General features: G+C 40.9%; 1 protein-coding gene across 1 annotated transcript; it reads right to left on the bottom strand.

Moving 5' to 3' along the window:
- Positions 1–3701: 3701 nt before the first annotated feature.
- On the bottom strand, positions 3702–12207 carry LOC137259506 (uncharacterized). The gene is made up of 4 exons (XM_067797145.1): positions 11924–12207; positions 10850–11087; positions 6881–9627; positions 3702–6453 (listed from the first exon to the last, which is right to left on the bottom strand). The coding sequence occupies exons 2-4, from the start codon at positions 11064–11066 to the stop codon at positions 6238–6240; spliced, it is 3180 nt and encodes a 1059-aa protein (XP_067653246.1). The 5' UTR covers positions 11067–11087; positions 11924–12207; the 3' UTR covers positions 3702–6237.
- Between the last annotated feature and the right edge of the window lie 13173 nt (positions 12208–25380).

Below are 25380 nucleotides of genomic sequence, written 5' to 3'. Positions count from 1 at the left end.
AAACGTTCGCTCGTCATTCCGCGGACCCAGGTTCGATTCCTCACATGGGCACAATGTATGAAGCCCATTTCTGGTGTCCCCTGCCGTGACATTTCTGGGAATGCTGCTAACGGCGGTGCAGCACTAAACATCAATGCTTAGCGATATCAAGACTATCTCTTTGACTGGCATTTAAGAAACTGTTTGGAAATAATAAAAGATACTTTCTGGACGACTGCTTCTTTATTTTATTGTGACATGCCGTTTCGGTATAGAGATATTTGCCCTTATCTAGTGGAGTATGTGACATCGAGCTCCAAACAACGGTTTATAAACGGCAAATGAAAAGCAACCCTTTGTTTTTGTAAGGAAGGGTGTTTTCATTTGGTTCAAGAGGGTTAGGAAAGGGGCGGTGGGGGAGTCTAGTTTAGTAGTCACGCAGAAAATACAGGTTCGATTTTCCACATAGGAACAATGTGTGAAGCCAATTACTTGTGATCTCACCTTGACATTGCTGGAATATTGCTAAAAACGGCGTAAAACTTAACTAAACGATCACTCACCTACTCATGAGGTGAAGAATTACAGTCGAAACTTTACTGCTCGTCAATTGTACTATAGTCGTGATGTAGTCGTCTTTTTGACGGTCAAGTGCTTATTCAGAAATAGACGTATTAAGATGTATTTTTTACCTAGTTCAGTTGCAACTGGAATGAATCAGTTTTCACTGACATTGGCTGTTACGTATATAAGTCATTCGTAGTGTCCATTCACATTTATTTACCTCCGTTTGCCAGGAACGCAGGAGGTCGAGGGTTCGTTGCCCTTGGTCATACCCAGTGATGCTGTTCAGGCTTTTCTGTATTTTTTAGATCCATAATGTGTTTATTTTTGTTTTGTTTTTATTGCGGGAGGGAGCTAGTCTGGTGGTTTTCCAATTTTCCAAAAGCAACCAATCAGCGGACTTCGGCATAAATAATACGTTCAGCAAATGTTAAACACAGCCGACGTACACGTTAACACGTGTAGTAATTCATTAAAATTGACACCCTTTGACATTCTTTTTAATGATACTAAGCATAAAACAAACGTAACTTAAGATCAAATGTATTACTGTTAGGCTAAATATAGGACGGGTGACGAACCCAGTTGTAGTCGTGATTTCGGACTCAGATCGATGCGGATCCCCAGGCGAGTGAAATATACCGTTCGAAAAAAGTAGGGGATATTCCATTGGTCAGAGCATTCCACCAACCAATGCGAATTCATGCGAGAAAAAGAAATATATAGCCATACTGATGGTATCTGTATGGAAAGGAATGGAATTAATTGTCACAATTTCCCTTAAGATCTCATTATCATCTGTTTGGTGGTTCCTCCTTGGCTTCATCATTTGCTCTTTATCAATATCCCCTACTGTTTTTAATGTGTACCTGAAGCCAAATTTCTGTATTCAACCTTTACATGACACAGATATGCTACGTGAAGATCTGGGTTAGTATTGATCTTCAGTAACCCATGCTTGTCATAAGAGGTGACTAACGGGATCGAGTGGTCAGGCTTGCTGAGGATTGATCTTCAATAATCATGCTTGTCGAAAGGGCGACGGGATCGGGTGGTTTGGTTGACACAAGCCATCGTAACTCATTTGCGTTGATCGATGCTCATGGCGTTGATCACTGGATTGTCTTATGCAGATTCGATTATTTACAGACTAACGGGATAGGCGGGGTGACTAGGCTGACTTGATTGGCGCGTGGCATCGCGAGAGGGCGATCATAAATAGTGCACTTGTACCCAACGTCTTTGTCATTTTAACAATAAGATATATTTTAAAAAAGAAACATGTCATCGGATCCCAATTGTGTAGATCGATGCTCATGATCTTGATCACTGTATTATCCAGACTTGATTATGTAAAGGATGTCGCCATGTAGCTGACGTTGAACAACAAAACAAGCCTAACCAGATAAAGCTTCAGGTCACACTAATTCATTTGCAATCACAGACACCGTTTCCAACCCTACATCATTTTAGCCGCCGTTTCTATGACATATCCTGCTCAGTTTGTTAATTGACTTAATCATAACTTTGAAGTTGTTGTCTGAAACCCATGTTATGTATAGTTTTATCACTGTTGACATGGCTTCAGGGCGAGAAATGTCGACTGCCGCAGATGATATCCATACCATCGTACGGATGTTTACAGTCACAGCTGTGTTAGACATCGTAACATCTGGCAGAATTCACGTATGTACGCGTCGTTCAAAGTAAATCTTTAAAAATCGCACCATGTTTTTAAACGCAGAATGTAGGTTCCTTTAATTCATAGCTAAATGTGCCAAAATCCTAAACAAGTGAAGAGATGGTATGAATATTTAGTGTGCATGCAGGTAGAAAAGGCGCCGGAAAGATTCATGGTGCCTGCTATATAGCGATCTAGTTTAAGTTGCTGTCCCATTTTTAAATGTATTGTTGCAAAATGCATTTATGAGTTTTGACAGATTTGAACGTAAATCTGTGATATTTTAGTTGTTTCACTATCCTCAGTTGAGAGATACTCTTTTTTCCAGAGAGTTTCTTTTTTATAACATCCACACATACTGCATAAAAAGTATGATCAGGATTTTTTTCAAATTTGATGCATTTGTTAGTGAGTTTAGTTTATATTCCAGCAATATTCCAGCTATATGGCGGCGGTCTGTAAACAATCGAGTCTGAACCAGACAACCCAGTGATCAACACCATGAGCATTATATCTACGCATTTGGTACACAATCTGTGAATGGCGGCGATCTGTAAATGATACATCACTGACCCAAATGATGTCCCAAGTATGATTTGTAATATGTTCCAGGAATCTTTCAGTAGACTATTGACTAGACTGCACGTGTGTTTATGATGGTGGCCAGTGCAGCAGGATCCGCTCACCTTTTCGTGTACAGCTGTATCATCACTATTTGCTGATGATAGAGCATGGATATATGCAATAAATCGTCAGTAATAGTTCTCCAGTATGGTGTTACAGACGCTTGTGTGAGACGGCAGAATTACATACACCTTTAAAGCTACCCTTGTATTGTATAAGGCCTGTTCAAGACGACCTAGATTTCTGACGGACTGTTTAGAGTAATAACCAGCAAACCAGATGGTCTGGTAAAGCTTTAGATTTAGATTTAGAAAATGGCTGTTCCGAATAACTGTTAGTAAATACATATCTCAAGTTCATTAAATATTCATTGCAACAAAATATTGAGCTATTTTCTTTTGATTGTCTGGTTGAATCAATATTGGGCTGGTAACACTTTGAAGCTACAAACCCTAATACCTGGCCAGGAGACTTATTTCATACACTGCAAATACACATATGTAATAATGTTAAGCACTATTCTTAATGTTCATATAAGCGTAAACATTAAGAATTTGAAATTATTCTTCTTTTGATGATGATGTTCTTGTCGGAAGAGGCAGAAAATTGTCAGGCTCGCTGACGTAGTTGAGGTCGTAAAAGTACATGCAGTTTCATTACCACGGCATCAGGGCACCACTTTAAAAATGCGGATAATAAAGCGGTATTAAATGATGCCCCTTCCTTCCTCTTCTAATTTCATGGTCACGAAATACTGCCGGTGTGACTTTTATGCTTAACTCACTGATTTATTCATCAAGCAAAGACTGAAATCTGACAAGACCATTTTGATAAACAATACCTTAAAGTCTTATTCATCTAAATAATACGTCAATTTATTATGCAATGAACAAATTGTAATACATGTATATCTGTACATGATATTACGTGATAAATGCATGATATATCTGATACATCAAATTATATATAAATACTGATCTAATCAGATACAATGTTATACATAACTGTATATCTTTTCATATGCAACGTTATAAGTACATAATGAGCACTGTTATAACATATGTTGACCTCTTCATGTACATACACAAATGTATACATGTTTCCAGTGTTATAAATACATCTTAACGCATTCATTATGTAATGTTATACAACATACTTATCTTTTCATATACAATAGTATAAATATATGTCGACCTGTACATATACAATGCTATAATTATATTTCGACCTTTGCATAATCAATAGTATAAATATATGTCGACCTGTACATATACAATGCTATAAATATATTTCGACCTTTACATAATCAATAGTATAAATATATGTCGACCTGTACATATACAATGCTATAATTATATGTTGACCTTTACATACTCAATAGTATAAATGTATGTCGACCTGTACATATACAATGCTATAATTCTTTGTCGACCTTCACATACTCAATGGTATAAATATATCTCGATCTGTACATATACAGTGTTATAATTATATGTCGACCTTTACATACTAAATAGTATAAATATATGTCGATCTGTACAGATACAATGCTAAAATTATACGTCGAGCTTTACATACTCAATGGTATAAATACATGTTGAGGTTTTAATATACATTCAACATGCATTGCATAAGGACATAATTTTCCTACACATGTCGGATGCTATCAAATATGTCGATCTTCAGCTATAGAACGCTAACATACCTGCTCACCTATTCTTAATGCAATGTCCTAAATATACGTTGACTTTACCATGTTCAATCTTATGAATACTTATTGACCTTTGAATAATGTTACAAATGCATGATGATGTATTCATGTACAATATTTTCAAAATATATAATGATTTATATACATATGTTATAAATAATACAAGTTGTGTTAATATTAAATACACGTGCCCTTTGTTCGTGCCCAGCATTGGAGTAGTGAGGTGGCCTAGTGATTAAAGCGTTGGCTCGTCGCGCCAAAGACCCGAGTTCGATTCCCCACGATTCCCCATTTCTGGTGTCCCCCGCGGTGATATTGCTGGAATATTAATAAAACCGGCCTTAAGTCATCCTCACTCATACATACGCGATGCCCATTCCTCACGCTGATCTTGATATACACTGTTATAAAGTACTAAATCACCGGAGTGTAGAATCGTGAAGATGCCAGCAACCTGGGTCAGGGTGCACCTCTGCATCACTGCGCCCTTCACTATTGGGCGTGACATAAAGTGTGCAGAATAACATGTTTTCCTAAGATTAACAATTCTTTACTCCTTCGCCGTAGGGTGAATCAAGTATGTGGCATTTGCACGTCTCCAACACGGCATAACAAACAAGGAAATGACGAAATACAACCCTGGTCCTTGATGCTAATATTGCCAGTTATGACACTACATGTTTGAAAAATTCCTTTGCCGTCTTCCGCATAGCGTCCAAAAATGTAAAGGTGTATGTGTAAAATGCACCGTGAGTATGGATTTGCACCACCTTTAGCAAATATTCTAGCGATATCAAGGCGGAGGACACCGGAAATGAGCTTCACACGTTGTACTCATGTAGGGAATCGAACCGGGTCCTCTGACTGACGAGCGAACACTTAACCACTAGGATTTTAACTCTGCCTAGCCTTACCTGCAATGTAGTCTGTCTCACAGTCCCTGAACCACATTATTTCCCAAATATCCAGCCCTCCTTGCAATGTAGTTTGCCTAACAGTCGCTGAACCATGTTATTTTCCCTAAATCCAAGCCCTCCCTGCAATGCAGTCTGTTTCTGAACCACATTATTTCCCGTACTGTCTAGCCCTCCCTACAGTGTAGTCTGTCTTACAGTTTCTGACCCACATTATTTTCCCTACAGTTCACTCCTCCCAGCAATGCCTCATAGTCCCTGAACAATAGTATTTCCCTACTCATCCTCGGCAATATAGCTCTAAAGCCCCCAAAGCCGTAAATGTTCCCGGGTTCTGAATCTCTCATCTCGCCGGGACTTTTCAAGTTAAATTAGGTTATTTGTTATTATCTGGGATTACACTTTCTTAGTAAAGTACAGTTTCTAATACCTTTCATGTGTTGAGTTCCATCCCGGATGCGAACACTATGGAGCAAGGCACCTAATCGCCAGCACATAAAGTCAGCCATCTAACCCACTCAGACACAGCGGCTTCCAGAGCATCAGATGCACGGGTTTTGTCTTCGATTCGTTATTGTGGCCATTATTCAATGTTTAGTTCAATGTGACTAACCGACCACGTTAAAGAGACCGGCTCCCATGTTCAACTGAGTTCCATGATCTTTGTTACGCGTGGAGGCAATAATCTCTCATCTCATCACACATGGAGCACCTCCGTGTTACTTTATATCGTCAAGGCTTGGAGTATCGATCGATGACTTCCTTTAATTCCAAGCTATCTTTGTAATAAACGGACTATCTGCAACGTTCTGGCCGCACCATTTAACTGTGATGACGTAATAGCCGGGATGTGTGACCTCATACATGACCTCATACAGGTTATCTCCCGTGTATGTTGTCGATGTCTCCGTGACATAGCTGGGATCTGGGCCGTTGACGCTGATGTTGACGATGCCGTTGCAGGGATAACGGACCCACACCTATAAGAAGGGAAAAACTCGCATGACGTCACACTTACTAAATCTATAGGTAAAATGACAGCTGAAAAATTGTCCCACAATGAACAACACTCATATTAATGGGAGGTGGAGCAACCTAGCAGTTAGAGCATTCGGCCGCCACCCCGGAGCCCCAGGTTCAATCCCCCCTCCAATATTAATGTACAAAGTTAGTGGTCCTCCCGCTTGTCATGTACAAACACAATGAACCCCCGTCCAGAAACAAATGTGTACAGAATTGTTGACATCCCCACTCCCAATAACAAAATGGGTGACCCCCACCACCACCACCCACCCCTCTACCTCTATCACTTTCAGGAACGAGACGGCACCTTACGTGTTCAGATTTGCTGGACTATCCCTTGGTAAAGCAAGAATAATAGCCATAATAATCTAGTTCCGGTCTCACCTGAAAGTTGTTCTTCATTCCAACTTGGCCATAAGACAGACCAGCTCCAAATGCAAGACAATCCTCCTCCTCCCCCAGGTCTCCAGGGAGTCTCACATCAACCCTAGCTGCCTCAGAGAAGGGGTTGTTAGCCAACAGTTCCAACACAGACTTCGGGAAGAGTTTTGAAAACCACGTTTCATCAGTGAAGTCAGAGTCTGGGAGGCTGGAGTTAGGGTTGGTATATCCTTGAATCGTTTTCACGCCATGACTATTTGGATTCAAGCACGAAACAGGCGAGTCATTATTTAGCAATGATCCTTCTATATGCTCTGTCAGAGATTGCACGCCACTAACAACCTTAACGATATCTTGTTCTTTCATGTCATTATGATCCTGTTTTCCAGTCTGGACCAATGGATCAATTTCAGTCTCTTTTTCAGCAGGTGCACGTTTAGTGGGTTCGTCCTTGTTGTATTGAGTTGGGTTGTATTGTTTGTCTCCTTTTAGTCTGTCAGTTCCAAATCCGCACGTCTTTGGTGGATCTGCTTTCTTTTTTAAGAGCGTATCACGGCAACTTAGCAGTTTTCTTTCACCAAGAAATTGTGATCTCTCTGAGAATGAATGTCCTGACCCATTATCATGCTCATCAACACTATCAGGGGAGCTTACTCTTGCAGGAAGTGTATGTGTCTTAACATTGTCAGCAGTTTTACAGATGCCATCCGAGTCTCTCTGGTCATCGCAACATCCAGAGAAGTGTGGACCTTTAAATGATGGATCTTTCATAACACTCTGATTGTGATCATCCAATGAAGCCTGTCTCTTCAGGCATCTTGATCTTGATCTATCTCCATCCTTCCCTCGAGACACCACTGATGGGCTCAATGTACTGCCATTACAACAGGTTCTAGTTTTACGCCGAGCCCTATTACGCTGTTGAATTCGCCTTGAGCTGTACTCGAGTTCTGAGTCCGAAAAGTTGAACTGGTCAGTGGAACAGCTAACCAATTCTCCCCTCCCTGAGAAAGGAACATGAACTGTCCCTCGTCGGGACCCTCCCTGAAACTGGATCATCCCTCTTCCCTGAAGGTGGTTAAAGATACCTGGATGAAACTGAATATCATTCGAACGATGCCTTCTAGACATTCTTTGATGTTCATTTTGGCATCCCTGGTTTTCGTCAGCTATGCCACTATCACATGTATCAAAGGTTGACTGCCTGTCTGAAGAAGCACCAAATATACCACTCTCGTTGCTATGCAGCCACTCTTCTACATTAAATACATTTCTCCGTATATTCTGAACGTTTCCAATAGGACGGCCATTCATGTGATCAGTATTCGCAAGGATATCAGATTCAGCCGCTGTGGACTTCTGTTGGATGTTCCTTTGGTTAATATATATTTTACGTTTCTTGATCTTAAATGCGCCAGAATGCCAACCCGTTGCATTCTTAATCTCCTCGCTTGTAACTTGGGTTGTTTTGTCTACCTTCGCTGTTGGCACAATGACGACATGACTGGTGTTAGTCCATGACTGACGACGGGATTGATGGTCCACGATGCTCTTAAAACAAGTTGAGGTGACACTGCTGCTTGAACTGACTCCAAGATCTGAGTGATCACGGTCTTGTCTTTCCTTGGACCGATGTTCGTTTGAATTCCTTGTAGACATATCTTTACGTTTCTTGTAGTCAGTTCCCGACTTCAACAGCTTGGTTTCCATGCTTGAATTTCTTCCATGTTCAACTTCTCTGTCCGTTCTGTCAGACATGCTGGTGTAGACAGAAGGTTTGTGTGAGGAATTGTGGACTGGGAGACCACTGTTTCCTGACGCACATTCATGAACATCTTTCACTTCTGGTGATGGGGATTTCTTCTTTGTGCTAGCTGTCAGTTTCTTGATCTCCTCTGAAAATGATTTCCTCTTGCTATCCGAATCCACAGACGCTACCGACAGAGAGTCAGATGTGTCATTGGGTGTCTCGTTCTCGGAGATATATATGTCTTCTTTGATGGTCTTAGATTCTGACGTCCGACTGTTTTTGTTAGCATGAAGGATATGCTGAACCCTCGACTTCACAGTCAGCAGTCCACCAGCCCAGCCTTTCCTTTTCTGTTCTTCTTCTGAATCTTCTGACAACTCAACACTACTTTGCCTAGACATTGTTGGCGAAGGAGAGAAATCAGACAGAACAATCTCCTCTCCATTCCTTGTGATCATCCTTTTAACAACTCTCCGTTTTGCAATAGTTAATTGTTTCGAGTTGCCTCTGTGTCGCCTCGATCTTACTCCAGCTTCCAAGAACCTATTTGAGACTTCCTCCTGAAGCTGTTTCATCTTAGCTGCGCCCTCTCTGCTAGTCAACATGTTGCTCTTCCCTACGATGTTCCAAGAGCTTGACCAATCGGACACAGAGACTTGGTAGGGACTTCCCTGGATGTGATGGTCGTGAGATTTGATGACAATGTCGTGAACTCCTGTGTTTCTTGGAACATACGTCACAAGGAACCGACCTTCCCCTATGCTTTGGTAGTCAAATGGTATGATTTGGTTACTGTCTTCATCAAAGCTTTTCTGACGGATGAACCGGTTGCCCTGACTATCGGTGATGACCTTTGACCTCTGCTCAGGTGGAGGCTTCAGTGCGTTGCCAGCAGATTCGCGTTGTTGACGAGGGTGGATTTCTGGGTGGTAAGATGAGATTCTTTCGCTGTTCATTTCTCCATGTGGGCCGATTATTTCTACCAGGAGGTCAAGTGTACCTGATATAAAGTGCCTCATGAATGAAAACGTTCACTTTGTGGAATAGGCATAAAAATAGAATTTCAATTCCTCTAAGTTTAAACTTAAATAGAATTACAACGAATTAAATCCTTGACACATTCTAATGTATAAATTATAAATAAACATACTTTTGCATTGCATTTCTTAGGCGGGATAATGAAACCATAGGAAACTACTTAGAACCTTTTTAAACTAAAGATGTTTCCTTAATTCTCTTCTTTTTTCTTGAATTGCGGGGTTTTCATAAAGCATTATAGTTTCCTATTCTCGCGATAAACACGTTTTCTGCCGAGATCGCCGTTGCACGATACTTAGCGGTTGTTTACATCACTGACCGGAAGTGACGCAAGTGATCAAAACTTTGCAATGGAACGAATATTGGAACTCAGTATTTAGCAAGGGTCTGGAAGAGCATAGCAATACATGTCTCTATTTCAATGATGCCCCAAGTCATACAACTGAAATTGGGGAAAATACGTTTATGTATGACTAACTGAACTATTATGGCCATATAAAATCAGCTGAGTATGATGCTGTGAGATGAAGCCAGACGACTAGAGTCACCCTTTTTTGACACATACTACATTATGACATTTGTTTTCACTACGTGATCTCTACAAAATATGTGAAGAGTGTCTTCGTTGATAATAAAGATAAATTCCACTATTTCAACATTATTTATAAGCTCTTGGGTTTTACAAACTGCTTCATATGTTTCTAATATAGGTCCGTCTCCTGTTCTCGCGAGTTTCCTTTTCTTGAAGTAAACATGTTTTCTGACGTAATCGACAATGCGCGATACTTAGCGGTTGTTTAGATCACTGGCCGGTAACTAGGAAGTGGCCCAAGTCTGCGAATGATCAAAATTTTGCAATGGAACGAATATTGGTGAGTTCTTACCAACTTGGACAAAACATAACTTTTCCCTAACCTTTCCGACAGAATTTCTCTTTCTTACACTTCATAAAGTTAGTTCCTCATCAGGCCTCGAGAATGGGAAAGGCCTCATTAAGTCAGAAGCGGACGACCTTGTTCTTCACTGAGACCAATGGTGGTAATGCCCCTGATGGATCATACACCTGACTGTTTCATTTAAAAACAACAAGCTTTCATACGATAAGAATTGTATTATTTTTCAGCCGATATCTGTAAGTACCGTGAGAATAGGAAAGGCCAGTATATTACAAAAATAACACTTGCCGTCACTATCCGTGATGATGTTGAACTTGGCTCTGCGCCCAACCATCGCTGTTTTCAAACCTGTTCCACGTGCAAAGCACCTGCTCAATACCCTCCTCACCGGAAGTGCCACTGGACGTGCGTGAGCAGGCGTCTTGGGCATTCGTTGATGTTTCCATCTGATCATCTGAACAAGCTGAACGATCTTCAGCTCCGTGTCTTCCGTTGCAATAGCCATCTCTTCCGGAGTGATGACAACCTGTAACAGCTTCAGCTGTAGACTGACTGTGATACATTTTTAGCACTGACTATTAGGGATGTCTTCAAAAGCATAACATATCCCTAAACATACTTGAAAAAAAAAGTTTTTCATCCGGAAAAAACATAAAAGTTGCCTACCTAAGGACAGTTTGAAAATAGGCCTTATGCCAGGGGTTCAATTTTTTTTCTTGTTTTGAAAGTCACTTGACTTTAAGAAAGTAACCTGTCTTGACTAATTTTCCACTTGCCCTGATTTTCATGACATAATCACGATGATGTAATTATGAAACAATATATCAACATGGCATTTGATGTTAATGTTTAGTGGATTATTTATCGAAAAGTCATAAATAGCATAGAAAGTAAACTCTTCATTCTTATAATTGCAAAATTTAATAGCTACATTATGAGCAGATATGAAATGAAATCCAAGTTTATTCACAGTTTTGAAAGCATGAGTGAAAACTATGTTGTAAGATACCATTTATTTGATTGCCGCAAATGAAAAATAACTTCTCCCGGGCGTCGGACAATGGGATTTTTTAACCCCTGCTTGTCCCTGACAATCATTCCACAATCAATGCTTTTAAAACCACCTTATACTTCAGTTGTTTCAGCTATGGCATATTAAAATCCTATCCCATCTTAAGAGTGAGAGTGAGTGAGTTTAGTTTTAAGCCGTTTTAGCAATATTCCAGCAGTATCACAGCGGGGGACACCAGAAACTGACTTCACGCATCGTATCCATGAGGACAATCAAATCGAGCCTTCGACGTGACGAGCGAACGCTTTACCAATTGTGCTTCCCCGCCGCCCCAACTGCGAAGCGCTTACCCGCTGTATATCGAGGAACTTGTGTGCGATTTGTAGCCCAAATCTGCAATTGTTGACCCTCAGCACGGACTTGAGAAGGTGATACCGGGGACACACGCCGGGACTGACGGACTCCAGGAGGGCGCACAGAGCTATGCCGTCTTGCCAGGAGTAGACGAAGTCGTCGATTTTTACGTGGCTTACCTTTGACTTCACCCACTGAAGCAGGCGGATCTTTCTTTGGACATCTGAAATGTGAGTGAGTGAGTAAGTGTACCGCCATGTTACAACAAAGATGCCCGATGTCAGTACGAAGCTGAATCTAAACACCATTCATTACGGACAGAATGTTTACACGTAAACAATGAGGCATTATGACGCCATGGGTGTCAACCGCTAGAGTGACTTTAACTTGTTTATATCGTTGCCTGCAATTCCTCATTTCGGACTAATATTTGAGAATACAGTGCTTTAAGAAAGGCGGGATTAATGCACGATGGCTATTAAATTAGGGGTAAGAGTGAGTTTAGTTTTACGCGACACTCAGTAATATTCCAGCTATATGGCGGTAGGGATAAGATAAAATCCAAACAACAAAAAAGGCAAAAGGCGTTCAGTTTCATAATCACTCTCTTCTAAAAATCAAAGATATTGTCGCATCCGACTTTATCATATTTTCACAAATCACTACCAAATTGTGATGATACCATGATATCATGTTTGATTCCCTCAAAAACGCATGCAAATGCCAGTCAGTTATTTACCCGAAACCTTGACTATACGGTACAAGCTAAAATAGGGAGCTGCATCAAACAAATTGCTTTTCACTAATGAGTCAAATGTGGAAATGTTTTACTTTCGCTGTTTGAATCCGAAGTCACTCTCCCTCCCCAGTGATTTCCTTTCTTTTCTAAAACTGGTTATAACGACCAACCATGGCTTATATATTAACAGAAACATTGACCTTGAAAATAGAACGCTAATGTAGATCTCTTTCCGTGAAAGGCGGCTGGTTGGGTTCGATTTCCCACCTGGACACAATGTGTGCAACCCATCTATCGTGTCCCACTCTGTGATATTGCTGGAATAAAAGCGGCGTAAAAATTATCTCACTCACACGCTGAAGTAAAGGAGCGTCCGGTGACACCGACCAATGACTTCCTTTAACAGAGGACCTACCACGATATATATGCATAGCGTATGCATTTCTTTTCATCGCGCACGTGTCGTTCTTCCTAGTGAGCATTTGTAACATATATGTACCGTACTCCACGATCACCACGTCCTCTGGGTCTGAATTAACACTAATGAGGCCAGGCCGATTCCATAAACAGCAAACTCTGTTGTTTGAATAGCACGAGGATTTTTGCCTGATTGGTTTGGCTGATTGCCTGATTGGTTTGGCCTAGTGGTATGTGTTCTTATGCGCAGAGCTAAGGCCACGAAAAAGTCCTTGGATAGGTGACAGTGTTTGGCTGTTCGACTTCTGACAGTTTCTAGAACTTCAGCCCTGCCCAGTGAACCAGATGTCACACATGTAGTCTCACCTAAGGCAAGTGAGTTTGTTCAAAATTGCCCTTGTTACCCAGCAAAAAATGGGTACAAGGCTGGATAAAGTCGTGTCACTGTAACCCTCCAGCGCCTGACAGCCAGCTTGGGTTATCCGGTGTAATAATAATCAGATTCAGATTAACCGCCACGAGCAATCACTTGGTGTTTGGAGACTGTGCGCTAACCAAGATGACCTGGTTTGTTATTTTGGGTTTACAAGTCAAGCATAATCTTTGATCCAAGGTCCGGTAGTACATTTTGTCTCCAACAGTCTAATGTTGAAGACAAAATTACGAGTTAATGTATAGCGTAACGCCACGTCAGCAGTTTTTCAACGGATGGGTTGGATCTCGTTGGTTGCTCATTACATCAATCACAGGGTTGTCTGGTTCACATTATTTACATGTCGTGGTGCTGTTGTTGTAGTATCGCTGAGAACAGACAAATCAAGTAACGCAACAGCAGGTGTCTGGGAAAGCGTCACATCCCGGAACCTTTCTGAAGGAAATAGACGAAAGCTGTTACGTCCTTCTTAGATACGCAGTTCACACTCTTGATGCGACAATGGTCAATGGCGCAAATCATGATACGTAATGTTCCTTTGTTGGCTGAATTCATTTCCAAGTACGCTCATGTCATCTCATCCGTCCGTTAATTTATTCGTCCTTCAATATATTCTAACATTTCTCCCTGCTCAGCAAGCAATATTGCGTTCTGAAACACAGTCGTACGGAAGACAGTTTTCCTACCGGAGCTGATGGGCGCGCACTAAAGCATTTCTCCGGGTTCATATGCAATATTACGTCTCAAAACACAGTGGTAAGGAAAACAGTTTTTTCCTTCATGAGGTGATGGATACGTCCTCATAAAATTTCATCAGGTTCGTCTGCAATATTGAGTCTCAAAACAGTCACAAGGAAGACAGTATTCCTTCGAGAGCTAATGAATGCGTCTTCAAAACATTTCCCCAGGTTCGTCTGCCATACTGCGTCTCAAAACAAGGCCGTTTGGAAGACAGGTTTCCTCCGCAAGCTGATGAATGCGTCCTCTTGCAAGTTGCACGTTACAATATTTCAAAGGTATCAAGGGCGGATATTTCCTTTGTCTCGTGTGGTCTACTGCAATTGCCTTGGGTAGGATTAACGATGCCACTGCATTGCGTAATGCTGCTCTGAGTCGATGTAATCACGTGGTAATCAATGACGTCGTGCGGCCGACTCTCTTCCCGCGGCTGGAACCAATCTCCCTGATAAAAGAAGGTCATCTACAGACCTGTGAAGATCCGCGTTAGAGTTGATCTTCAGTAGCCATTGTCTGTCGTACTCATGAAGGTCCGGGTAAGATTTGGTCCTCGGTAGTCCATGTTTGTCGTACCACGGGACGATCGGGGTTAGAATTGGTCCTTGCAACCTATGTTTATAGTACCCCGTGAAGATCGGGGTTAGAATTAGTCTTCGGCAACCCATGCTTGTCGTACCCCGTGAAGATCTAGGCTACAAATGGTCGTCAGCAAACCATGCTTGTCGTACCCCGTGAAGATCTAGGTTACAACAGGTCGTCAGCAAACCATGCTTGTCGTACCCCGTGAAGATCTAGGTTACAACAGGTCGTCAGCAACCCATGCTTGTTGCAAGAGGCAATCAACGCATAGGGTGGTCAGGGTCGCTGAAAACGTCACCGTATCCCGTTGCCTAGATCGACGCTCATGCTGTTGATCACTAGATTTTCTCGTCCTGACTCGATTATGTGATTGTAATGCTCGTTTAATTACACTTTCTGTAAAACGGTCATTTTTAACGTAAAGATTGCTGTAATAAATATTTGAAAATTGGAACATAAGAATGCTTCTAAGGAGTGAAAACATATATTGTCAGCTGAGAAAAAGACCTTTTCTTTCAAAAGCTGATATAGAAAGGTTTACTGGTGCATTTCTCGGTGTGTCGGGATACCTGCAGTATCCGATAATAATCGCACTGCAGTGACACACACACAGACACACACTCACTCATACATACAGATATACACATACAGACACACACACACATGCACGCACGCACGCACACGCACACACGTATAAATGTACATGTATGTAACGTGTGTTTAATGCTGACAGGCAGTGAGACAGGCAGTCAGAGACAAAGACAATGTCATATAAAACCGTGAACAATTTGTGTCACGCAGACAACAGTTAAGTCAGGTCACGGTGACCTTGACAGGTGATTGTGATGGTGACGTTGTGACGGTTGTCTTGAGAATGAATGATGTGACGCTCCTGGTTGGCCCGCCTTACTTTTAAGGGGTGGCATTTACAACTTCTAACCCGCAAAGAGGCGAGTGTCACAGGTGTTTCAGTTTGTTAGCACTTCCTCTGTAATAATGAATCTGCCCAACAAGATGACATAACACATAATGCGGAGCCTGGGGTAACTGTCTGTGCTCGGACTGGCAAGTGCAGATATAAACTGCTTGGCAAAAGGAAGTATACATCAATGTTTTGTTGTGGTTGAAAATGGCACAAATCCTCGTGGGCGTCAACTTCATCATCCTCGTAGTTGTCGAGGTAATCATATTCGTCGTCGTCATTATCATCATCACTATCATTATTATCATCATCGTCACCACCACCTCTTTATCATCAACCTTTCCGCTGTCGTCGTCATCTTCATCACCACTGTCGTCATCATCATCGTCGGCTTCATCATTATCATCATCGTCACTGTCATTATCACCACCTCCAGCATATATCTAACACCACCAACATATTCATCACCATTGTCGTCATCGTCGTTTTCATCGTCATCGTCATTATCACCACCTCCAGCATATACCTAACACCACCAACATCTTCATCACCACCACCATCACCAGCATCACTGGAGCAACGTCAGATACCCGATACTACTTAATGGGTTGCCAACAAGTGAATCTCATGTGTCTCCCTGGAGATCAATACTACACTGTATGTCTGCCATGGGCCCGTCACTTCGTGACAGAAACAGCTCCAAAGATATATTTAAACATAGGACGGGCGTGGCGGCGTGGATATCATTATTGATTTCAGCTAAATGGGGAAAACATACTATGCTATCTGGATCGAAATTCACCTTTTGTCATAGATGCATGGGCACACTGAAAACTGCACGAAGTCATGCAAGTATGCACGTACACACGTACACACGCACACACGCACACACGCACATAATGTGTGTGCCACAATGGTGCTCACGCACAAACTTACGTACACACATACACATGTACAACAGTATCGCAGCTAGAATTTTCATATGATCAATATATTACCATTACCGTAGCGAAAATCATATCCGAAACTCAGATTAACTTACAACAATCTGGATACATTTACTTTGAAGGGATTATCAATTGGTTATTCGAAAAGTAATGAGAAGGAAAAAACATAGTCACAGAAACAAATATGGCAAAAAGACATTACTCATTTTGAAGTGCTGATAAGTAGGAAGGTAACAAGTGCGGTAATTTGATAAATAGGACGGCAACAAGTGCGGTAATTTGATAAATAGGACGGCAACAAGTGCGGTAATTTGATAAACAGGACGGTAACAAGTGCGTAATTTGATACATAGGACGGTAACAAGTGCGTAATTTGATACACAGGACGGTAACAAGTGCGTAATTTGATAAATAGGACGGCAACAAGTGCGGTAATTTGATAAACAGGACGGCAACAAGTGTGTAATTTGATAAATAGGACGGTAACAAGTGCGGTAACTTTCTAGCATGCGTCCGTTGGACTGATGTGTGGTCTGATGAGAAGGTACCACAAAGTCCCCTATGTTTTATGGCAGCAATATGCTACCATTAACCACAGACACTTGTCCCAGTCTCAATTTAAGTTAGGAAAAAAGGTAATGGCCATCTTTTCAGAGCTGACAACTAAGGCTAAATAAAAAAAGTGAAATGTTTCTGGGGCATCTGCGCGTCACTATTATGTCTGCGTGCAACATTTTTTATAGCCATTTAAAAAAATAATTTTGCCGCGCCCCATCATCCATATGTCCACTATAAGAATGAGTGTCTGTAAGAACGAGTGTGACTGAATCTACAACTCATTAACAAGTGCTAAACTTCCCAAACTGTATTTCTGAGAGAAAAAAAAATAAAATGTGTTGCTCATCGTCACTTTTTTATCAAAAAATAAAACAAAAATTCCTACCGCCCTCGTCACTTCTGAAAAAAATGTGCCTAAAAAACATTTGATTTTTTATGCAGCCTAAAGCCTTATTATGGTAAGGAGTGCTGTTATAATCAGTATTCAGGCAAAGAGTCACAAGGAAATCACAAAGTGTCAGTAAGCGTCCATAGTATCAATATATGGTGTTGCATCCGCCAATCCTCCTCTTTTATTTTGTTTTCTGTTGTTTGTTATTGTGTTTTGCTTTGCTGTTTTAGTTGTAGTTTAATTGTTTTGGGTGTTATTTTGATTTATTTTTTGGTTGATGGGGTGGATATTCAAGGAGTGGGAGGTTTGGGGGAATGGGTATTAGAAGGCATATGTCCCTTCGTTGAACAAATGGGGTGTAAAAATCAACCGGAAAATGACCAGCGCGACATTTGAACATCCCTGGGGTTGTCATTCTTTGAATAATGTGTTTACACCTTTAAATAAATGCAATGCTAATCCATACAAATCACTATAGGCACCACCAATACCCATCTTTGACATTTGTAGAATCCGAGTACGTCGGTGTCAAGAAGATCAGGTGTGGGTAACTCTCGACCTACCTGAAATGAAGAGATCCTTGATGCGTTCCGTCCACTTTGGTTGTATGGGGAGATCACTCTTGCCGTCCAACGTGTACATAGTTTTCATCCGGTGCCACAGGAAGCTGACTGGGTTCAGTCTCCAAGCGCGGAACACAACTGTCAAGAGCCACCAGATGACGCCTAGCAGGTACAGCCATATCTCCACCAAACGGATGTCTGTAGAAAACAATTCAAACGAAGACAGGAAATATACAGGTTGTCGAAACATGCCCAAATTTGTCACAGGTTTAGCCGCATTTAAGATCAGAGGTTATTTGCAATATTTTACATCACCTTGATCAACACTATCAAGACTTTGTTCGCCTGCAAAACAGTAGCGCAAACAAAAAGTGCATCTGGTGTGAAAAGAAGATTTAAGTGAGTAGCCTCCTTTATCGTGGAGAGTAACCTCCCTCTAGTAGCTATACGACATGTTCATATTGATTGTTTTGGCCGAATACTAGGGGCGAATGTCACGACAGGGGGCGCAACCCTGATTAGCATGCCACCATGACTATCTCTTGACGTCATTGGGTATGATCACTTCATCAAACCCTCTCGACCTCCCGCTCTCCTGGCAAACGGTCCAACCGCTTGACCAAGGAGGCACGGGAAAATACATTTATTCACCGATTCGTTGCAAAATCAATCAATCAATCAATCAATCAATCAATCAATCCATCCATCAATCCATTCATCCATCCATCAATCAATCAATGAAATAAAAATATGAATAAGCAATAAAATAAACGTATAAGTAAAATAATAAATAAATATGTTTCAATATGTTTTCAATTAAAAGATTTCGACAAGAGGTATTGGGATATTTACCTGAGATACTTCCATTGGCGTGGACGGCGCGTCTGTTTGTACGACGTGGCATTGTCATTCTGACGCACTCGTGTCAGCTTGACGCAGTCCTGGAAGGTAAATGAACACGTGTAAAGAAACACCCACTCGGCTGCTGTCCTGTCAAAAGAGTGAGTGAGTTTTAGTTTTACGCTGCTTTTAGCAATATTCCAGCAGTATCACAGCCTTAACCCATTTTGGGAATCGACCCCGGGAATCGACCCCGTTCCTTCGACGTGATGAGCTAACATATAACCGCGAGGCTACCTCACAGTCCGTCACTATAATAGATAATCATATTTCAGTTTCGAGCCATAATATACGTATCTGCAGCAGTAGATATGGACCCTAATGTACCGAACAGCAAAAGAAACGCAACTTTTGAAATAATGATATCTTTATACAAGTATGCGTTCATGTTTACGTCTTCCATTTAAAAACGTGACAAAAAAGAGCTGGGTTTCTTTTGTGGTTCAGTATGGAAGTGTCACTGATATGGACGCTCGCTGAACCTCAATCAATAAGCATCAATAATTCAGTTTGTACCTGCGAACGTCCGTGTATACTCTTGTACCAGGTGGACGTCATGCACGGGAAACGATGATGAATTCAGCCCAGTTGGCGGATCTGAATGCAAACAGACCACCCTCCACAAATTCATTAATTTACGTAATGCGTTTGCCTCATGTTTCAATGTTGCGTTCGAGCAAGTGTACACGTCAGCTGGACAGAAACGAAAGGTATGACCGTTCATGGATTCTTCAAGTGAGTGAGTGAGTTTAGTTTTACGACGAACTCAGCGATATTCCAGCTGTATGGCGGTGGTCTGTACCGCACAATTCAGTGGTCAACAGCATGAGCATCGATCTTCACAATTGTGAACCGATGACATGTCAACCAAATCAGTGAGTCTCACCATCAGATCGCCTCTTACATTAAGTATGGGTTATCGAAGATCAATTCTAACCCCGATCTTCGCGCATCACGTGTTCTTCGAGAGAACATACAGAAAACATAGTTTGCGTGTGTTGGGTCGGTGTATTAAAGCAACTGTGTGAAATCAAAGGTTATTCCAAAAATACTCACTTAATGAGTGAGTTTAGTTTTATTCCTCGTTAGCAACATATATTCCGACGGGCGACACCACAAATGGGCTTTACACATTGTACTTTTTATTAGTGAAAAAATGTATATATTCCTGGTGTTCGAAAGAAATAGCCCATAATATTATGTCTTTGTTGAGCCCTTCTTATTTTACTAAATTTAAAATGAAGTTGGGTTATGAATAACAGTTATTTTGCAAATATTTAGATGAATACTTGCATTACTCACTGGAGTAAAGCAGGAAACAATGTCAATACATCAGGATATATCATTGCAGTAAAGAAAGGAGATGTGCCTGGACCGAGGCGAAAAAAGAACTCCGTGATGTCTGCCTTATTGTCAATGTATGAAGTGAAAAAAATGACATTTGTTTAAAGGTCACATGCAACAAAAAAATCAAACATAATTAAAACACATTTATCACTTATTCATGACATAAGATATACATTGCTGCTTTTAAAAAACAAGTAAACAAAATCATAAGCGTACAATCGCGATTCAAAAGTGCAATATTTTGTACTTGGGCTTACTTCCCCCGAAACGAAGCCCTCGCGAGACCGAACCCAGTCATAGCGGGTGGATGTGCACTCAAGTGTAACGACGGCCTCCGATTGGCTGTTTCATTTGCTGATATGCCGAGGGTTCATTGTGTGTACAGAAAGATGATCTGTTTGGTGGGCATTTTAGAAGTATAGCGAGTCACAAGAAATTAAAATTCTTTATGGATAACAGCTTCTTTTTGTGTACTCGATGCGTCGTTTCAATATGGATTCATATACTGATGTCAAACAAAATCACATACACTAAAAGAAGTCGTTATCAATGAAGAATATGTATAGAGATGTTGGGTTTTGAAAATACATGTTCTCTGAATTTGCGCTCGATCCAATCAAAAATCATGTCAGTAGAGATGGTGAACTACTGCGTGGCTGGAATCTGTCATTCGTCCAAGTACAAAGCAGGACTTCAACTGACAAGAGTTTGCACCAGTTTCCGTCAGATCCAGTCATCCGAAAAAAAATGAATGTAGTTTGTTTGCAGTCCACAGACATAAAAACATGCCATGTGTATCACACGTGGCTAATTACATAATGTGGCAGAGACGGGACTCAGCTGCACGGGTCATAAATCAACTTATCTTCTTTACGTAGTATAGTCTGATAGGTTTTAAGTTCAAATTGCACGTGGTCAATGATTGAAGCTGTGTACTGCATCTTGTCTTTAAGCAGACAGGCAGGCAGACATATAGGTTTGAATAAACCAGACACTGAGATTTCTCTGTGACAGAGACTGCTTACCACAATCAACAATTTTTTTTACGTAACGAGTTGATTATTTACTTGTTTGTGTACGCAACCAAGACTAGACACTACTGCTCACGATCTCAGACGCTGGGCATGCATACTGTTTCAAGCTCCGCGAACCTATTCACTGCGCATGCGTTATGGACACAGCGCAGCACAGCTTTTGAAACCAGTTTCTCCCCCAGCGCTGGGGGGAATTTAGTGAAAAGTTTGAACTCAGATTTTGCGGGCTTTTTTTTCATCGCGTCTTTTTCAACTTTATAGGTTGAATTGGCATTTTTTATGATTTGTTTCGGTGAGTACATACCGAAAGGTATCAGAATCTGCAAAGTTGTATTTTACGTTGCAAGTGACCTTTAAAGTAAGAAAATGCCTTTGGAGTTATGTGAGAAAATGTCTTTTGAACCAAACCCAAAAATATTAGTCATGACATGGTGTGTCATTTGAGTATACCACGCTAATGTCACGGCGTAAAGTAAGATAGTGTCATTTGAGTATACCACGCTGATGTCACGGCGTAAAGTAAGATAGTGTCATTTGAGTATACCACGGTAATGTCACGGCGTAAAGTAAGATAATGTCATTTGAGTATACCACACTAATGTCACGGCGTAAAGTAACATAGTGTCATTTGAGTATACCACGGTAATGTCACGGCGTAAAGTAAGATAATGTCATTTGAGTATACCACGCTAATGTCATGGCGTAAAGTAAGGAATGTCAATGGACCAACGCAAACAAGATGGGTTATATCATGGTGTGTGATCTGGATTTACAGGATAAATAGATCTGGATTTAGAGGATAAGATAAATGCCGTTGGCCGTTTGTCAAAAGGTCAGTGATGCAAAGTAAGAAACTGTCATTTTATTAAGTAAAATTAATTTCGCTGGCCTTTTGTGAAAAACATCATTGGCACAATGCAAGAAATTGTCATTTGAGTGAAATAAGCAAAATGTCATTGGGGTAATTTAAGGACATGGTATTGTTTTAATAAAAGACATTACCGTGGAAACAAAGCAAACTGTAATTCTGGCAATACATGGTAGAATCACCTACCTGTCCACCAGCAGTGTAGATGTGTTTTAACACAATCCCCCAGTATACATACATATATGTGAAACGTTACATAAGCAACTCCTCCACACGATGGACGGCGTGCTAATGAGTAGCATATGAAACACCACGCGGGTACACATAAAACAGATGGGTTTCTGACCCCTGCTACAAGGTAATGATTTTGATATAATTAAACCACGGAAACGTGTGGACGTGTTACCATGTGGGCGTCTGGTCTGAACCCGATTGTTACGTACATGTGGGGCCGTGTCATAAGACATTACGTCATTAATTAACCCCTTTGTTGGTTTTGTTGTCTGTAAACGATGTTATACAGCAATCATGTAGTATCTAAAAACATTATCCAGTGATCGTGATTACTCACTCACACTGCTAATATGTGTTAATGATAGTAACAAAGTATTGATTGCTTCCAGATGAGGTTTCAATCCGAGGTTGGGTTATCTAAACGAAGACACCACGGCTTCCGTCAACAGCAAGACGATTGGATGCACGCGTACAATCCGTTTGGGTATAAATGAGGACGATGAATGATTAAATAACTAAAAATTGAGATAAATACGCAAAAACATAAATAACACACATGGGCCTGAAACCCCTGGATCTGAAATCTGACGGTTTTTTAACGATCGCGGAAATATCTGTTTGTGAAACTATCATGTAACATTGTCCTGTTGTCATTGTCCACACTGTTACGAGTGTGTATTTTCTGTATATTTTGTTATTAATTCAGTAATAATTATTATTGGGTCTAAATATTTAGTGTTTTGAATATTAATTATGATGGGTCACATTTCGTTTTAATAGACGGTCAACTTTTAGGATTCTGGTTTTCCCGAATTTATCTGCTCCTAGTTTTCTATGTGTTTACTTCCGGGAGACTTATTCGAGGGCATTCTACAGTGTTGACGATATTGGTAAGTGCCCGAACTTTCGGGAAATGACTGTAGACATAAAAAGGCTAGTTGACGTGTTGTGACGGACATTCACTGGAGTTTATATCATCTGCATCCGTCAACGCCTGAATCTACATTATCTGCTATCACACCGATCGCTGTGTTTACATTCTGCATCTAGTTGATTCTCTCTCACACAATGACTTTGGTGAGTTTGCTTATATATATATAAATTCGACAAAATCAAATGAGACAAAATCTAAGGCAATGGGTCACAAGATATATATATATATCTTGTGACCCATTGCCTTAGATTTTGTCTCATTTGATTTTGTCGAATTTGTAATCAGCATTGTGCCTATTGACTTGTGACTTTGTATACCTTGCTTTCGTTGCATAATAATACAATTTGAATGTTTATGACCTGTCTTTGTTCTATCTTGCTGGTTCACAAGGGGATTTCTTACATAGTTTGTCACGGTAAATTCTTAACCGTAACAACATCGAGGAATGACAAACGGCTGGTGGAACAACGCCGGCACGAACGGTTGATGTAACTCAGCACAGCCCCACTTCTAGTCAGGATACGCTTTCCTTGATTGTTTCATGCCGCAGTCGTCAATATTCCAGCTATATGACGGCCGTCTATAGATATTTGAATGTGAACTAATCAAATGATTGACATCATGAGCATCCATCAACACACTTGATGACACGTGTCAACCAGATTAGAGAGTCTGACCACCCGATCCCGTTATTTGTGTCTTTTGACAAGCAAGTGTTCCTGAGGTTCCTGAACACAAATTCTGACCCCAATCTTCACGGGAATACAAGATTTTAATGAAATGATGCCAATCAAAAATATTACGACTGACAATTAACATAAAACGTCAACAAACCAGACCATCATTTCGTACAGTTTTCAAAATATTAGTTTTTGTTAAATATCTCAAAACTATTTAATCAAACAAAGACTATACGCTGACACAAATCCTAAAATAAAATGATAAATATAAAAGGATAATATGAATGAATATTGCCTTTTTACGCTATAAGTACCTGGCTATTTATTAGTGCTGTCGCGCTAAATAAGGTAAAGAATATCGGCACTATATCCGAGCACTGTGTGAGTATACATAAGGCATGTACAAGCCTCTCGATGCATGAAATAATTTTGATTTCATTCAAAATATTAATAATGATGCAACTAAAGCCTCCTGCACTATGCTTCATGTGCTCATGTCAGATGAGGGGCAGTGTCGTAGCCTAGCGGATAAAGAGTTCATTCGTCACGCCAAAGACCAGGGTTCGATTCCCAACGTGTATACAATGTGCGAAGCCCATTTCTGGGCCCCTTGATATAGCTGTAATATTGTTACAAGCGGCGTAAAAATATACTCACCTACTTAATTTGGGGGAATTTATGAGAGTCGCTACCTGTCAGTTGCCGGTTTAGCATTTCTTCTCATGTACATGAAGTCTAACACTCGTTTCCTAGGTCAGGATATATGACATATGGTCTCAAGACGTTACCGCAGATCGTGGGCCAAAGGGGAAATGATGACGATCGCGGTCATCGTCACGCCGAGAGATGACTTCAAACACTGGACTACCCATCCACCCACTAAGATCCATTCATGTCATAAAATCCTTTGGCCACTGACCAGTACCGTTGGGAGCCCAGGGGACAGGGGGTAGGAGCGCCCCCTCCCCACGAATCTTACTGGTACTGATTAATTTGTGCATCAAACTATTGGAAATTCCGTTCAACAATATGACATACTCACCTTAAGCGTCGGCGAGCTCAGTCATATGATAAAACAAAACAATACATGTATTCCGATTTTCGTCAGATTGGCCATCACGTCAATTCGATGACAACGTTCCGCCGCTGTTTGTGTGCTGGTTTGAGCT

Source organism: Haliotis asinina, chromosome 13 (assembly GCF_037392515.1).
Source record: "Haliotis asinina isolate JCU_RB_2024 chromosome 13, JCU_Hal_asi_v2, whole genome shotgun sequence".
In the NCBI taxonomy this organism is placed as follows: Eukaryota; Metazoa; Mollusca; class Gastropoda; order Lepetellida; family Haliotidae; genus Haliotis; species Haliotis asinina.
The sequence above is the reverse complement of the archived record's forward strand: the minus strand, read 5'-3'. Positions and strand labels throughout refer to the sequence as shown.

Excerpts from the sequence above, each read along its gene's own strand:
- LOC137259506 (XM_067797145.1), bottom strand. The coding sequence starts at position 11,066 with ATGGCTATTGCAACGGAAGACACGGAGCTGAAGATCGTTCAGCTTGTT. Across the intron at positions 9,628-10,849 it reads CATCATCACGGATAGTGACG|GTACACTTGACCTCCTGGTA; the intron begins GCAAGTGTTATT and ends ACTTTATATCAG. Across the intron at positions 6,454-6,880 it reads GAATGAAGAACAACTTTCAG|GTGTGGGTCCGTTATCCCTG; the intron begins GTGAGACCGGAA and ends CCCTTCTTATAG.